The sequence below is a fragment of the Macaca thibetana genome, chromosome X (assembly GCF_024542745.1).
Source record: "Macaca thibetana thibetana isolate TM-01 chromosome X, ASM2454274v1, whole genome shotgun sequence".
Taxonomy (NCBI): Eukaryota; Metazoa; Chordata; class Mammalia; order Primates; family Cercopithecidae; genus Macaca; species Macaca thibetana.
Window position 1 is genome coordinate 21,245,901 of NC_065598.1, and position 15,227 is coordinate 21,261,127.

At 35.9% G+C, this 15,227-nt stretch overlaps 2 protein-coding genes across 9 annotated transcripts in view; both read left to right on the forward strand.

Annotated features, from left to right (window-relative positions):
• The window catches only part of SMS (spermine synthase), an 863,947-nt gene that overhangs the window by 453,385 nt on the left and 395,335 nt on the right, over window positions 1-15,227 (forward strand). The window lies entirely within an intron of this gene.
• Window positions 1-15,227, forward strand: part of CNKSR2 (connector enhancer of kinase suppressor of Ras 2) — a 287,770-nt gene that overhangs the window by 232,157 nt on the left and 40,386 nt on the right. For all 8 annotated transcript variants that reach the window (XM_050775072.1, XM_050775073.1, XM_050775074.1 and 5 more), the window contains 3 exons: window positions 5,432-5,499; window positions 10,591-10,691; window positions 12,882-13,428. In XM_050775072.1, coding sequence (XP_050631029.1) covers window positions 5,432-5,499; window positions 10,591-10,691; window positions 12,882-13,428 — 716 coding nt within the window. The remainder of the gene's footprint in view (window positions 1-5,431; window positions 5,500-10,590; window positions 10,692-12,881; window positions 13,429-15,227) is intronic.

Here is a 15,227-nt window from a genome sequence, read left to right on the forward strand (position 1 = left end):
ACAAATATAACCTGCCTTCAGTTAGGGAGAGGCAGCATAGCATCATGGTCAGGAGCATGGACTTTGCAACCAGACTCTCTAAATCCCAGCTCTACCACTTACTAGCTGTACAACCTTGGACAAAGAACACGACCTCTTCATTCCAATATAGTATTGTCCAATCTATACAAGAGGTGGGTGGGGATAATAATCAGCCCAATCTCAGCTCTATACTGATTAGCTGTGAGACCTTGGGCAAGAAACTAAACCTTTCTATGCTGAGGTATTGGCCCTTTAATAAAGTGAAAATAATAATGACACCTATCAGTAAGACTTTTATAAGGAGTAAATAAGCATACATAAAGGACTTAGAACAGTGCCTGCTAAATTATAAGTGCTATATAAATGTTTACTATTAATATATATTCCTTTTATATACTTTGGGTTCTTACTCCATTTACCTTTCTCTAAAACAATTGTACCCAGGCATTTTTAAGCACAAAACTGTGTAGCTGCATAAATTTCTTGAACGTACTAAATGAACATTTAATGTCTTTTTATAAATAATCTTGTTCTTTGACATTTGGGAATACAAGCATGTCTTTTTTTCAAAGCAAGGATATGAATACAAGGAAATGGCAAATAAAGGTGGTGTTGAGAACACTTGATTAAAACTTTTATTACTAATAAAGGAATTGAGCCTTTCATATAGTTTCCATAATCTTCTCTTAATTCATATAACTTATCCTTGAAATTTCACACTAAGCTATAAAATTTTAAGTTTTTTCTCCTTATTCTCAAAATGAAAATATTTATTCACATTCACATGGAGAGGGAGAGGTGTGATACTCCATTTTCTGTTGTAATTATTTTATAATTCCACTGTTCTAGTACTTACATTTTACCATATGTTAAGCTCAATACCCTTGGGATAAATGTGAAGAATTTTCATCATGACCACACTGAAATTAAGTGGCATGCGTGAGCGTATCCTATCTTATGCACTAGAACCCAGCCAACTCCAAGAATTAATACAATGTAATCATTCATGATACATGCTAATTGGGATCTTTTTAAGCTTAGAAGTTGCCTGTTTAAAAGTGCATTTTATGAACTATAAAATCCTTTTAGCAATAGCTTCAAAAGGATGCTGATGTCACTGCTCTTTCCTAATATTTTGTGGCTGTATCTGGTTCGGGATATCGCAGAAACTAAACCAAATTTATGCGGTTCATTTCGTTGGTTTTCTAAGCAATAGGTCAAAGAAAAAAAGAAACATAAAAAAGGCCATCTCCACATTATACACTTAAAAGTGCTGTTTTATGTAAAGGCTGCCATGGCACACTACAACTTTAAGAATTTAATTGTCCCAAAATACTAAATGTTATTTTAATTTAATTAAAATTGATTTTTATTGTTTTCTTTGAATTTTGCTTTCTAAAAAGTAACCCTATTCCTAATGTCTACTTTCAATGGGAAAATTTTTAATTACTTGTTAATAGAAGGGGAAAAGAGTTGGTGCTAAAAATATTCACAGAGAATTAATGACGGGGAGGAACACCCACTACAGCTTTGTCAAGTCACCTGATGGTTACATAACAGCAAGATGATCTGAGTGTTGGTTTGTTCTTTATGTAATCTTTTAGAAGCATGTATCTAAGTCTTCAAGAGATGATATATTTATAAAAATAATTATTATAAATACATAATTTATGTGATTATTTCATTTTTTAATATCATACCTACTTCTTATGAAAATACACCATGTTTCAGAGAAATATATTTTTCTGTTCCTCATTTAAAAAAAACAAATGTAATGCTGGTGGTGACAGGACCTAGTAATTGGTGTTAAAAAGTTATCCTTATTGGCCAGGCGCAGTAGCTCAAGCCTGTAATCCCAGCACTTTGGGAGGCTGAGACGGGCGGATCACGAGGTCTAGGAGATCGAGACCAATCTGACTAACACGGTGAAACCCTATCTGTACTAAAAAATACAAAAAACTAGCCGGGCGAGGTGGCGGGCGCCTGTAGTCCCCGCTACTCGGGAGGCTGAGGCAGGAGAATGGCGTGAACCCGGGAGGCGGAGCTTGCAGTGAGCCGAGATCTGGTCACTGCACTCCAGCCTGGGCGACAGAGGGAGACTCCGTCTCAAAAAAAAAAAAAAAAAAGTTATCCTTACATTTAATTTTCTTCTGTAAAATCATACACATATATATACACAATAAATATGTATATATATATGTGTATACATACACATACACATAGAATATTAAAATATCACCTTCTATTTTGAGAAGCAGGAAGTTTGATTGTGAGGTAATTTGCAAAAACACTTTTAGGCACCCCACTACTATTCATCCGTTTCATCAGAAATAAGCACTGAAACATTAAAAACTGATTTTTTTCTGGTCTGTGTAAAATCTATGGGGATAAAACAAAACATCTTATTACTCAAGTATTCTGAAGACTTATTTACTGAATTTGTTTGGCCTATATATTCCTTACCATGTCAGTACATATGTTCTTGTAATTGTGATGACCCACCAATTCCTATTTGATAATTATTATTTATACATTTCTCCCATGGTTCTTTCTCTTATTTCCCTCTAAACACATTATTCTTTGTCAGTTGTGAATATCTCCTTTGCATGTTTACTATAGGTTCAATATCCCCTTACCTATATTTTCCTATTTTAAAGCATTGGTGATATGTTAAGGTACTGACTGAATTTAGACCTGCTATTAAATAACTTCCTCATAAATATATTGAATAGATTCTAAATTCAATATTGTGTCTCTGACCTTCTTACCTAAAATAGCCTTCCCTCATCCACAGCATCTTTGACATTCTAATTTTCTAACTTGCTTGCTTGTCTGTTTTTAAATAGCATTTGCTACTATTTCACATATTTTTATTTGTATCCCTGTTTATTGTTTTTCTCCCTCACTAAGATATGGAAATCATGAAGGCAGGCACTTTGTTTTATCTCTGTATCCCAGGTACCTGGCACATATAGGCTCTTAATAAATATTGCTTGAATCAGTTGATGCATATGTGTCTGCTTTCATAATAACCTAAAATACCAAATCGTAACTGTAACAAGCAAATCAGTAAGTATCTTCTAGTTGAAGCCTAAAGGATAAGTTTATCCAAGATAGCACCAACAATTGTGTTATATTTAGCCTCTTGTGGCTCTTATACAGTGGCCTGAGTATATCCACACACTTTCTAAGCAATTTGTCTTCAGTGAACAAATTTTTTCTTCTTTCAATTGTATTATGAAACTTAGTAAATCTAGAGTTAATTGAAGGCAGAAATTATGTCTTATTTATTTCTGTATCCCTAAAACATAGCTTATTGTTCAGCACATAGCAGACACTTAATAAATGCTGTTGAAGGGAAAAATTGAGCAAGCCCCTTTTTTGTTTCCTGATTTATTTCATAAGGACCTCATTGTTCTTTACATTTCTGATAAAATGAAATTTCAGTGCTTTTTGTTTGTTTGTTTTGTATGTGTGTATGTGTGATGGAGTCTTGCTCTGTCACCCAGGCTGAAGTGCAATGGCACGATCTCAGCTCACTGCAACCTCCACCTCCCAGGTTCAAGCAATTCTCCTGCCTCAGCCTCCCAAATAGCTGGGATTACAGGTGCACGCCACGATGCCTGGCTAATTTTTTGTATTTAGTAGAGACAGGGTTTCACCATGTTGGTGAGGCTGGTCTCGAACTCCTGACCTCAGGTGATCCACCTACCTCGGCCTCCCAAAGTGCTGGGATTATAGGCGTGAGCCACTGCGCCTGGCCTTCAGTGATATTTTTTAAAGTACTAAATACAAGGCAGTGGATTACAATTCAATGATAAATTTTTCTTTAGTGGTATTATCATTTTCACCCAAAAGCACCAGGCCAGTCTTTCCCAAGAGTGGTAAGATATGCCTTGTAGTACAAATTTAACCCCTTTTTCACTGCAAATCAACTTAGACTGAATTTTAACTCTGAACTTTTAGTAATGATTAGAGTCATTTTTAAAACATTGTCATGAAGTTTACTTCTTGATTTATAGTTTATAATTTTCTGGATGCGTGTGTGTATCTATCTATCTATCTATCTATCTATCTATCTATCTATATATATAGACACACACATATCGTGCTACTGAATTCATTTGATAATCTTTATTTTATTCCAGTTCTACTCCGGTCCTTTCTTCACTTCCCAAATGTGCCTGAGGTGATAATTACATTGTAGGTTTTGCTCAAATAAAATTAGGTTTTAATTGACCTATTCTTACAATTAAAGCTTAAGTTTCCATAGATGTGATTTTGTCTGTTAGAGATACGACTTTCCCCACTTTTCAAGATATTCTAAGTATCTGATGCACAGTTAACACCATTTGGCATAAATGATGAAATATGAGTCACTTCAAAGAATGTGATCTTCCACTTGACAGGGAAGATAAAGGTCTTAGAGAAAAAGTTCTCAAACACAAATTTTTCTTAAAAATATATCTAGATCAGATTATTCCACAACTTAATGACATTAACCATACTAGTGATTCTGGACATATTCAAGATAGCTTGAAATGCAGGTTTTTCCTCAATTTCTGATTTGGGAAAGTGTATGGGTTATGGCTCAGGATTGACCAAAGGGAAATTTTCATGTTGTTTAAAGACTTGTGATTAGATAATCTGATAGTGTAAATAGTTGAAATAATGAGCATAAGGAGAGCCCTGATGGGACAAAAGAAAGATGTTAAAACTGCTTTGCTTTAGGCAGTCCCTACATTGGCAATAGCAGCACTATAGAAAGAGCAAAGAGCTGAGATTTATTTTTAAATTACTCTTGCTCATGAAAATACATTTCCAAGATCTAAACAGATGTTAAAAATTGTGTAAGTTCATTGTGTCTTTGGAAAACCCCATTCCCTTGTATTTAGAGACAAGTGTCTGAAGTACTCCCAAGATGTGTTTCCTGTTAGATTGTTAAATAAGCTTAATCAAAACTATGATTTCATAATAAAACTATTATTTTGACAAGCAAGGTTCATAACTTTTTTCTCTCATCAGGATAAATTGAACCTGATAATGTTTAAATATCTCTAAAGGAGCATTTGTTCTGAAGAAACAGAACAGCAGGAATATTTGGAGTACTTCTACATTTGGAACAATAGAATTAATATGGCTTTGGTCATCTCCAAACCCTTTATGTTACAGATATTAACAGCTTTGCCCAAGACTTTTCTATTGAAGTAACATCTTTGGTGTGGGAGCAATTTGTACTATAGCAAATTATATCTCATTAAAGATTCTATGTATCAATAGTAGCAAAGAACACATCTTATATGTAGGATTATTCCATATATTCTTAGACATTTTTAAATAAATGTTTCTAGGAAGTAAAATATAAGAAATTAGGTTACAATGTTATTTATTTTAATATTTGTTTTTTCAGGTGGCTTAACAGAATTAATATGCTGACGGCAGGATATGCAGAAAGAGAGAGGATTAAGCAGGAACAAGGTAGAGGAATACTTTTTAAAAATAATTATGTTATACTTTTTTTCCTGCAGTTATCCTATACAGAAATTCATTGCTATCACTTGAGAGAAAATACATATGTCAATTTTGTTTATTTCTCTTCTAGGCACTTAAGTGAGGTTTAACAACTTGTATAGATAGGAACTGAATGCTCAAATTTTTGGAGCAGCTAATGTGGAGTTCTCTCCTATTTGTTACCCCCTCCTCCCGTCTTGTTCCTATGAAGAAACAAAATCTTAAAAATGGAAAAAGTCTATAATAGGTCTTATGATTGAACCAAGTCCAGATCCTTAGCAGTGAGCAATTTTTACTATTTAGCAGTTTTATAGACATTTAAGTGGCCTTTTATCCAAATAAATGAGATGAATGATCTTTTCTTTCATAAATTTTCTCATTTGGTTATGTTCTTCAGCTCTGTTACTAACTCTGATCCTATGCAATTTGCCTTGGTACTGACCTCAGATTTATGAAACACAGTGTTATGGTGCAGAATTGAAATCTTAAGAACAAAAGCTGTGGTCATTGTTCTTAGGTGGCTTCACATTTCCCAAAGGGTGTTTATTGTATATCCCTTGGAAACATAAATAGGTTTTTGAAATTATCTGTTAAAAGAATCCATAGACTGACACACTTATAAACACAAACCTATTCATAGTTGTGTCTTCAGTGGGCATAGCCAGTTTATTGATGTGGAGATTCTAAAAGCCTTCTGTTTCCTTTTAGACTTAGAGTAAAATCTCAACCAGGTGTTTATTTTTTTTTATTTTTTTATTTTATTTTTTTGAAATGCGGTCTCGCTCCAATGCCCAGGCTGAAGTGCAGTGATCTTGATCTTGGCTCACTGCAGCCTCGACCTCCCAGGCTCAACGATCCTTTCACCTCAGACTCCTAAGTAGCTGGGACCACAGGCATGCACCACCACAACTGGCTAATTTTTGTTTTTGTTTTTGCTTGTTGATTTTTGTAGAGATGGAATTTTGCCATGTTGCCCATGCTGGTCCCGAACCCCTGGGCTCAAGCGATTCGCCCGTCTTCCAAAGTGCTGGGATTACAGGCATGAGCCATTGTGCCCGGCCTTCAGCCAACTCTTTTTTAAAAAAACACCTGAAAACTAAAGTTTTTAAAGATGTAAAAAAGACAGCCAGATGCCAAAACCAGTATGTCAGCAAATGTTTAAGCACAGATTAGTAAATTTTTTCTGTAAATAACCTAATAATATTTTGGGCTTTGCAGGCCATGTAGTAGAGACTATATATTGCATAGGCCTAAATTTATGGTAAGAGTACTGAAAAGAAATTAGTCTTCCTTTACAAATTTCTTTAAAAGGAATAAAACAGTTCTCTAAAAGTGTTTATAGATATTTTTCTGATTTGTTAAAGACATTGTGTGGGCAATGTACTGATAGGAAAATGAATCTTTGACTCAATTTGCATAAATATAAGGGAGCTTGGTTCTTAGGCTTAACTTCTGTATTTTATTACTTGGCATTACTATGAACCTGAGCTTCATCTTGATTTTAGTGAATTTCCTTTGTACTTGGTATTATATAGCCAAATTTTATTATGGATGAAATAACTGGTAAGTTATATAGTTATATTGGACATGCAGGTTCCAAAAAGTATTTAGTCTGTGGATTCATGATGTATTGGTCTATCATGTGAGTAGAAAATCATAGGCAGAAGCTAGTAGTTACAATTTAATGCAACAAGAATCTTGCTAATGCAATACATCCAGAATCTCTGAAATAATTTTGATTTCCACATAGAGTGTGTGTTCCTCAGTCACTTTAGCATAGGTCAGAAACATATTAGACTTCTTACCTCCTGAATGATTAGGTTGCATGGTATTCCACGTAGAAAACTACTAGATGCACTTATCTACTTCACACTTCTGTAGAGTTATTTGAGTAGAGTTATATCTTCTGAGTACCATTCTAAGTAATGAAGATAAGCTTAATACAAAATATAGCTGTTTGAGGACTGGGAATATTTCTCCAAGATGCAAGGACATAGCTGCCAGATACTGTTTCCATCTAAATAGCCAGTACAGCTTAGAAGTGACTCTTTCATTGACTTAAATAAAAATTTAGTGAATTGCTATCTTTGATTACAGAAGTATAAAAGATGTGGGGTTCTCTTTCAACATCCATTGTTGTACTTACAGAAAACAGAATTACACTAAATTCAGCCACCAAGATAATAATTTGGCTAATTGTCTACTGATCATTTTTGTATTTTTTCCAGCTTCAAGAAAGACATTCATGACATTATTTTCAGTCACACATAAGGTCTTTTTAAAGCCTTAATCACACACAAAAATGAATGAAATATATTGTATTTCTTTGACAGTTCTAAATGAAAAAGTCTTTTTTTTTTCAAATCATCCTTTTGTGTCAACATGAGAAAATAAAGTAGAAGTTTTCCTCTTCTAGTGATGGCACTGCTTTTTCATGAGTGCTTATAAAATTGTGTATCATTGAAAGAGACAGTAAAAGTATCCATTTAATTTGTGCTATATAGACAGCTAAGAAAAATAAATTAATTTGCTATTAGAATAAAAATCAGACTAGTTTTCGTCCTCTAAGCAACAGTGTGTCTCTAATTTTCCACACAAACCCAAAAGAGCCTAACTAAAATTTCTATGTAGGCTCTTCTCTGACATTGCTTTCTCAAAGACACACAGCTTAGTGTAAGAAAAAAAAAACTAATTTGCAAAGTAGTATTTCAGCCTTTTCTTAGGCAACCCAAGAAAACTTTGGATTGATGATGCTTTTCAATAAACCAAGAATTCCATCAAATAGTGGGACTAAAATTCTTCCTAATTTAACGAGAAGGAAAAAGTAGAGAAGGAGCCTTCCAAAATCTGTCACTTGTAGTGACAGCTATGGAACCTTTGATAAAATCGTGATCGTCTCCTTAGTGTGCTAATAAGGACCCCTTGAGTTATTAACGCCTTGAAGGTATCAGTGCAAACATCAAGGAGGTACTCTGCACAGGTGCCACAGTTCCTAAAAATAGTAGGAAGAATACCGGCAGGGTGATCTTTCCTTGGCAGGGGCGGGTTTGTTTATTCCATTTACCTACAGAGTGATTTCCCAGTAGTATTTCAAACTCTCACAAAACTACCCAACCCAGGCCCCAGGACTCCAGATTTTACTTTTCATTGCTGGGCCTTGCTACAAGAAAAACTTCAGGTCTAAGAAGAAGAACACCAGGCATTTATCGCTTATGTGATCTGGGTCACACTGTCCTGTCATGCTACTACAAATACACCCAAGAAGATAAGCAATTCTAATATTTATTGAGTGTTATCAAGATGCAAGGCACTTGAATATATATTACCTTATTTAGTGCCCACACACACACAACTCTGAAAGGCAGTTATTATTAGACCCCTTTTACAGATAACAAAACAGACTCAGAGAGGTTAACCACCACAAGAACACCAAGATGGTAACTGGTCTAGCTAAGAGTCAAATCTACACCTGTCTGACTATATAGTTCATGTGTTTTTCCACCATCATTTGCTGGGTCCATTTCTGGGCAACTGTGCCAATTCATATTTGAGGGAACACTTGGTATACTGGCTATCACTGGCATGAACCAATGGAAAAAAATAGATATCAAATTAAGATTAACTAGCCTTTGCTTATCTTTTACTCAAAGGGAATAACTAAAGCAGCAATAGAATTTTCAGAGTCTTTGTATTTTGAGGCCTGAATATAATTGAGAATGTATTTTATTTCCAACTTCCTTTGCTGAAGAATTTATGTTCACAGTAGCCAGAGGTATATAGCAGGAGGAGATAGGGGGATAAAATGTTCATCAATATACACATCAAACTCTTCTGCTATACTTTACAAAAGAGTCCCAGCAACTTAGTCTCCAGAACTTTAGGGTAAGGCAGTTTCTTAGTTCAAATCCCAGATCTATTACTTTCTATTTGATATATAGTAATTTCTTAATGTATATTTGCTGTGATTATCATTAACATTAATCAGCACTGCAGGGAAACCGTATAAAAATATTACAGTATGGGAATTCATGGGTGGAGAGGCGTTCCTGTAAATACACATGCCATGATTGTTCACCTAAGTGTGAATATTAGTAAGCCTTGTGATGATTCTTTTGTGATTTAAATTTTCATAAGAATAAGGAGACTTTTGTTATAATATGTTTTTTCTTATCATCTGAAACTGATGGGTAATACTTCAGGTTTTTTTTCTTGTAAATCATATAAAGAATAAAACCAGCAGTTACAGGGTGGATGGGATATTACTGGAACAGATTCCAATTATTGGCCTCCTTTTGCTGCATTTGACTTACTCTAGTAATTTGAATTTATCTCTCAGAGTTCTTTCCCCTCCCTCTTGCCTGAGGTCTGCCAAGTCACTTTGTCTAGCTGCTTACATTCGCTACCCTTTTAAGTAGTTCTGGAAGTTTAGAACTTGCAGCCCACATCAGCAGATTTGCCCTTTTGCATTTGGCAAGAATCAGAATGTGCCATGTGTTTCCAAGGAGAGGTGGGAGTATGGTGTTATAGAGATTCATGTCGGCATGAGTCTGGAAACAGTGATTGTTAGATAATCAGTGAACTGAAGCCAGAGAAGAGAATTGAGAGCATTATTTTTAGAGCTGTTTATATCTGTAGAGATCTACAGCAATGTATGTATTGCTTTTCTTTGAGTACCTTTAAGATAAAATTATATACCTTTAAGAGGCATCATGTGGTATCATTCATTAATTGAAGCTTCAGAATAATTGGATCTGAAATCTAAGGTACCCTAAACCTGATTGGGCTCATGCAGTACGTTTTTCTTAACTTTCTAAAATTATGGCTGCATATAACTGCTTGCTTTAAAAGGAAGTTAGAATTAGGTGATTGTACACTTACTTTCTCCTCAAAACTCAACTGAAAATAAAAGTTGGTAGGCCAAGGGTAAGGTAGTGCTGGGGAACATGATGTCGGAACCGAATTTAAATTTCCTTTTTTTAAAGGGTAGTTTATGTTTGTGAAAATATGACTAGAAGCATTTAGTAGAATGTTGACATATCCATGTCCGTGAATTTTCAGATTACTGGAGTGAGAGTGACAAGGAAGAAGCAGATACTCCATCAACACCAAAACAGGATAGCCCTCCACCCCCATATGATACATACCCACGACCTCCCTCGGTAAGTTAGCAACAAGAACATTACTTATCACCAGATTCTTTGACCTGAAACATCCTTTTGTATGTTAAAAACATATGCAGTAGATTGCATATCAAACTTCAGGTTTCTCAGGGGAAAAGAAAACTGGGAGTCTAAAATCAATAAGCTAATTTTTTTAAGTATACAAAGAATATTTAACCAGGAAAAACAGTCACTACAGATTCCAGGCAGAATAAGTATGTCACCACTTTTATTAACAAAATATACTGTTTGTGTTAAGGTAGCCTTTGTGGAGATAATCAACAACAAAAAAGTTTTCTTAGAAAAAGATATATAAAATGACCTTATTTATTCCACACTAATAAACTTTATTCCTATGTCCTTTAGAATGAACTCATAAAAATTAATATTATAACTATATTGAAGATATTTTTGCATGTAGCTTTCTCAGCAGCCATGGGACCTGGTTTAATGTATATGTTCGTATGGCGTGTCAGACAATTCTCTGTAAATTACTCTGTGTATAGACTGTACTTTGATCTTTTAATAGGATAAACAGCTAGTTTACTTGGGACTATCCCACTTTATGTCCCTTTTCCATCAGAATTACCAAGAGTGTCTCAGTAGTGTTCCAGTTTAGACAATAATATTCCATGGTCAGGCAGGGCATGGTAGCTCATGCCTCTAATCCCAGCACTTTGGGAGGCCAAGGCGGGTGGATCACCTGAGCTCAGGAGTTCGAGAGCAGCCTGGCCAACATGGTGAAACCCCGTCTCTACTAAAAATATAAAAATTAGCCAGGTGTGGTAGCGGGCGCCTGTAATCCCAGCTACTCAGGAGACTAAGGCACAAGAATCGCTTGAACTTGGGAGGTGGAAGTTGCAGTGATCTGAGATCACACCACTGCACTCCAGCCTGGGTGAAAGAGTGAGACTGTGTCTCAAAATAATAATAGTAATAATAATATTCCATGGTCACATTACCATAGAATCAATTCTGCCTATCTTGGGACTAAGTCTTCCACATAGGAAATAGAAGCTGGATTTAGGTGACAACAACAGCCAACCTAATTCCATCTCAGTACTACTCCAGGGGGATAATTCATATTTTCTCTCTTTTTCTAAAACATCAGGATCTGGATAATTTCTTTAAAATATCTATAAAAGAGGAAGAATAGGAAACAGCATCTTCACTGAACAGCTGCTTAAACATGGCAATTTGTGAATTTCAAGAAGAAAACTATTCATATTATTATTAACATGTGGGAAGGTAACTGACTGCCCACAGAGGATGCCAAGTAACTTCTCCTCCTTTACCAGGAGGGGTGGTATGCAGCTTCACCTCAGTCAGGCATGTCCTGGCTGCCACCTCAGCCCTGTTTGTGATGATCACATTTAACAAATCAGGCTCAGCCTGGGCTGGTGTGTTTGTTAGTCCCCAGAGCTAGAGTAAGGCTTGTGGCAGTAGAGGTGCCTGCAACTATTTTACAGTGTTCACTTGATGCCAGTCCTTTTTTGGTTATGTTTTGTGCTATAACATATAGTCCCAAACTTTAAATTCCAGGGATAAAACTATTCCATTTTTCTTTTATATTTATGTGCCCTGCAGCATCTATGCTCAAGGCTAATGGTAATCCCCAGCAAGGTATAATCTCATCCTGCCTAACATTTTTAACCCCATAGAAAGTAAGACCATCAGACAGCTTTTCTCTGGCACCCATAGGAGCAGACATTCTCCTATGAAGAAAAGGAAGGGTTCTGTCGCTTTATAGGCAACCTGTTCTCATATCCAAAAGACTCTCTCCTTGTCCCCAACCCCAAGCTACATGAAATCAGGAATATGAATCCAGGGACAATACTTCTTCAAGATCTCAAAATGTGTAGAGTTTTTAAACTTTGGAATTTTTGTAGTTGCTGAATTTTCTTATGTAAGCACTAACTCTTATATTTTCATTGTTGTAAAATTATGCATTAATATGTCAGATTTTTCATGAGAGCTTGGTATAGCCGCATTTCAATACATCCATGTGTCTGTCTCTTAAAATGTAAGCTGGGGCCTAACTTTGAGATGTCTACAAACTTGCCTAGTCATTAACTTGACTACGTAAGAGTTCATCTACTTAAATATTACCTGGTGGAAACCGAATGTGTTCCTTGGAATAGAAGTGGTCTGTTATTTTGGTAGAGACTAATCAGGGGCTCCTTTCTACAGATGAGTTGCGCCAGTCCTTATGTGGAAGCAAAACATAGCCGACTTTCCTCCACGGAGACTTCTCAGTCTCAGTCTTCTCATGAGGAGTTTCGCCAGGAAGTAACTGGGAGCAGTGCAGTGTCTCCCATTCGCAAGACAGCCAGTCAGCGCCGCTCCTGGCAGGATTTAATTGAGACGCCACTGACAAGTTCAGGCTTACACTATCTTCAGACTCTGCCCCTGGAGGATTCTGTCTTCTCTGACTCTGCAGCCATCTCCCCAGAGCACAGACGGCAGTCTACCCTGCCAACTCAGAAATGCCACCTGCAGGATCACTATGGGCCGTACCCCTTAGCTGAGAGTGAGAGGATGCAAGTGCTAAATGGAAATGGGGGCAAGCCTCGAAGTTTTACTCTGCCTCGAGATAGCGGGTTCAACCATTGCTGTCTGAATGCTCCAGTTAGTGCCTGTGACCCACAGGATGACGTGCAACCCCCAGAGGTGGAGGAAGAGGAGGAGGAGGAGGAGGAGGAAGGGGAGGCAGCAGGGGAAAACATAGGAGAAAAAAGTAAGTATGTTTCTGGAGATTCTTAGCCTGTATACACAAAGTCCTAACCTTTTCAAACTTCTTATTTGAAGAAAATAGAATCTTGCTTCCCTTGTTTCTTAAAATAATAGTATTGCTATATAGTAAGTTAGGTCTCCCTTGGTGACCTACTTTCAGAACTTCAGTAACTTGGGAAAACAAGATGAGTAATGAAGCTTATATCCCAAGATACCTACAGCTGGAGCAAATAATTTTTTTCTCCAACTAAGCCATTTGCCTTTTAAGGTTAATGGTGGTTTTTTTTTCCTTCCTTCTGTTATCCACTTTATTCTCACTAGCATGCACCATCTCACTGGCCCACAGTGGTTGCCCCCTGAGTTGGGTTAAGAAACTATAAATGTTTCAAGCAGGTTGTTAGCAGAGCCTTGGTTGAACAAATGAATATACACACACACCCACTCACATCTATACATATACATATTTATCTTTCCTTTTTATTGTCAGAAGATTTAAAGGAAAAATCCAAAAGATAGTTTTTTCCAAGGAGAGATTTGACATAACATTTCTTTCAACTCCAAATAGCTGAACTTGTTTCTAGAAACCAATTTTCCAAAAGCATCCATCTACTTTCTTGGTATGTATGTTGATTATAAAGCTCAATTTATGTGAATCAACTCTTAAAAGACAAGTCAATGAAGTAACCCTCTGTCTTGTTGACATTAAGAATATCTTTACTGGTTATTAAGTTCTTTATTCAACATGCCATACCAAGCCTCTGTTTATTACTAACGTGACACATCAGTCCAGAAACCCAGGCTGGTTTAAGGGAAAGGCTACAACTCAGTTATTTTAGTAAGAAAGAAAATCTAGGTTTGGCTATAAGTCCTGAACATAAAATGCCCAAAACAAAATATATAGAAGAAATAGTATAAAACTGTTCACATCTCTTTATTCAAAATGTAGTCTCGGTCAATTAATGCAGGTAACTTGAGCAAATGGTGATGAAATCACAGTTACTTGTTTGGTACCCCTAGGGCAATAGACTTCTCTTTTTAAAAGATGAAAGCAGAATGTAGCCCTCAGACCATTTTACAAATATATGGGACTTTGATTACAGGATATATTAGTGTAAGTTCTTCATCACAACTGGAAAAGTATCTCAAAGTGCACAGATTACCAACAGGTCAAGAGCCCCATGTCAGTGTTAAGCTTGGCTCATTTAAAATGATAGTCTCTTTGGAAATGATTGACAAGAAAATACAGTGGACCTCCCTTTATGGTATGGATCTTCATTGCACTATTTAATATTATCTACCAACAAAATATAAGAATTGCTTGTAATAAAATTCATATGCTGGGGCAGTTTCCATGTGAAGTATATTTTAGCTGCAATCTCCATGAGAAACACTATAAAAGGTATGTTGTTAGTACAGGAAAAGTAATTACCATTCATTACTTGTCAAGCCCTTTCAACATTCACATCTATCAGAGTTTATGGAAGACTCTTATGGAAGAAATATTTAGGAGCCATGTTAGTCCTCTGCAGGAGTTCTGGCAAGCATAATAGTAATGTTTAATATTTTAAAGATTACTAAAATTAATAAATTGTCTTCTAAAATTTAAAGATGAGTTAGAAACTTCATTTCAACTGTCATTCAGGTACTACACAACTGCTGTGACTAAGTATGTGAGGTTTATTTATTCTCTTACAAACATATTGGAGAAAACACTTTATCTCAGGCATTTTAAGATAAACTGTGTTGAAATTAGGCACAGCCCTCTGAAATAGAGAATTCTGTTCAGAAAACATTTCATCATTC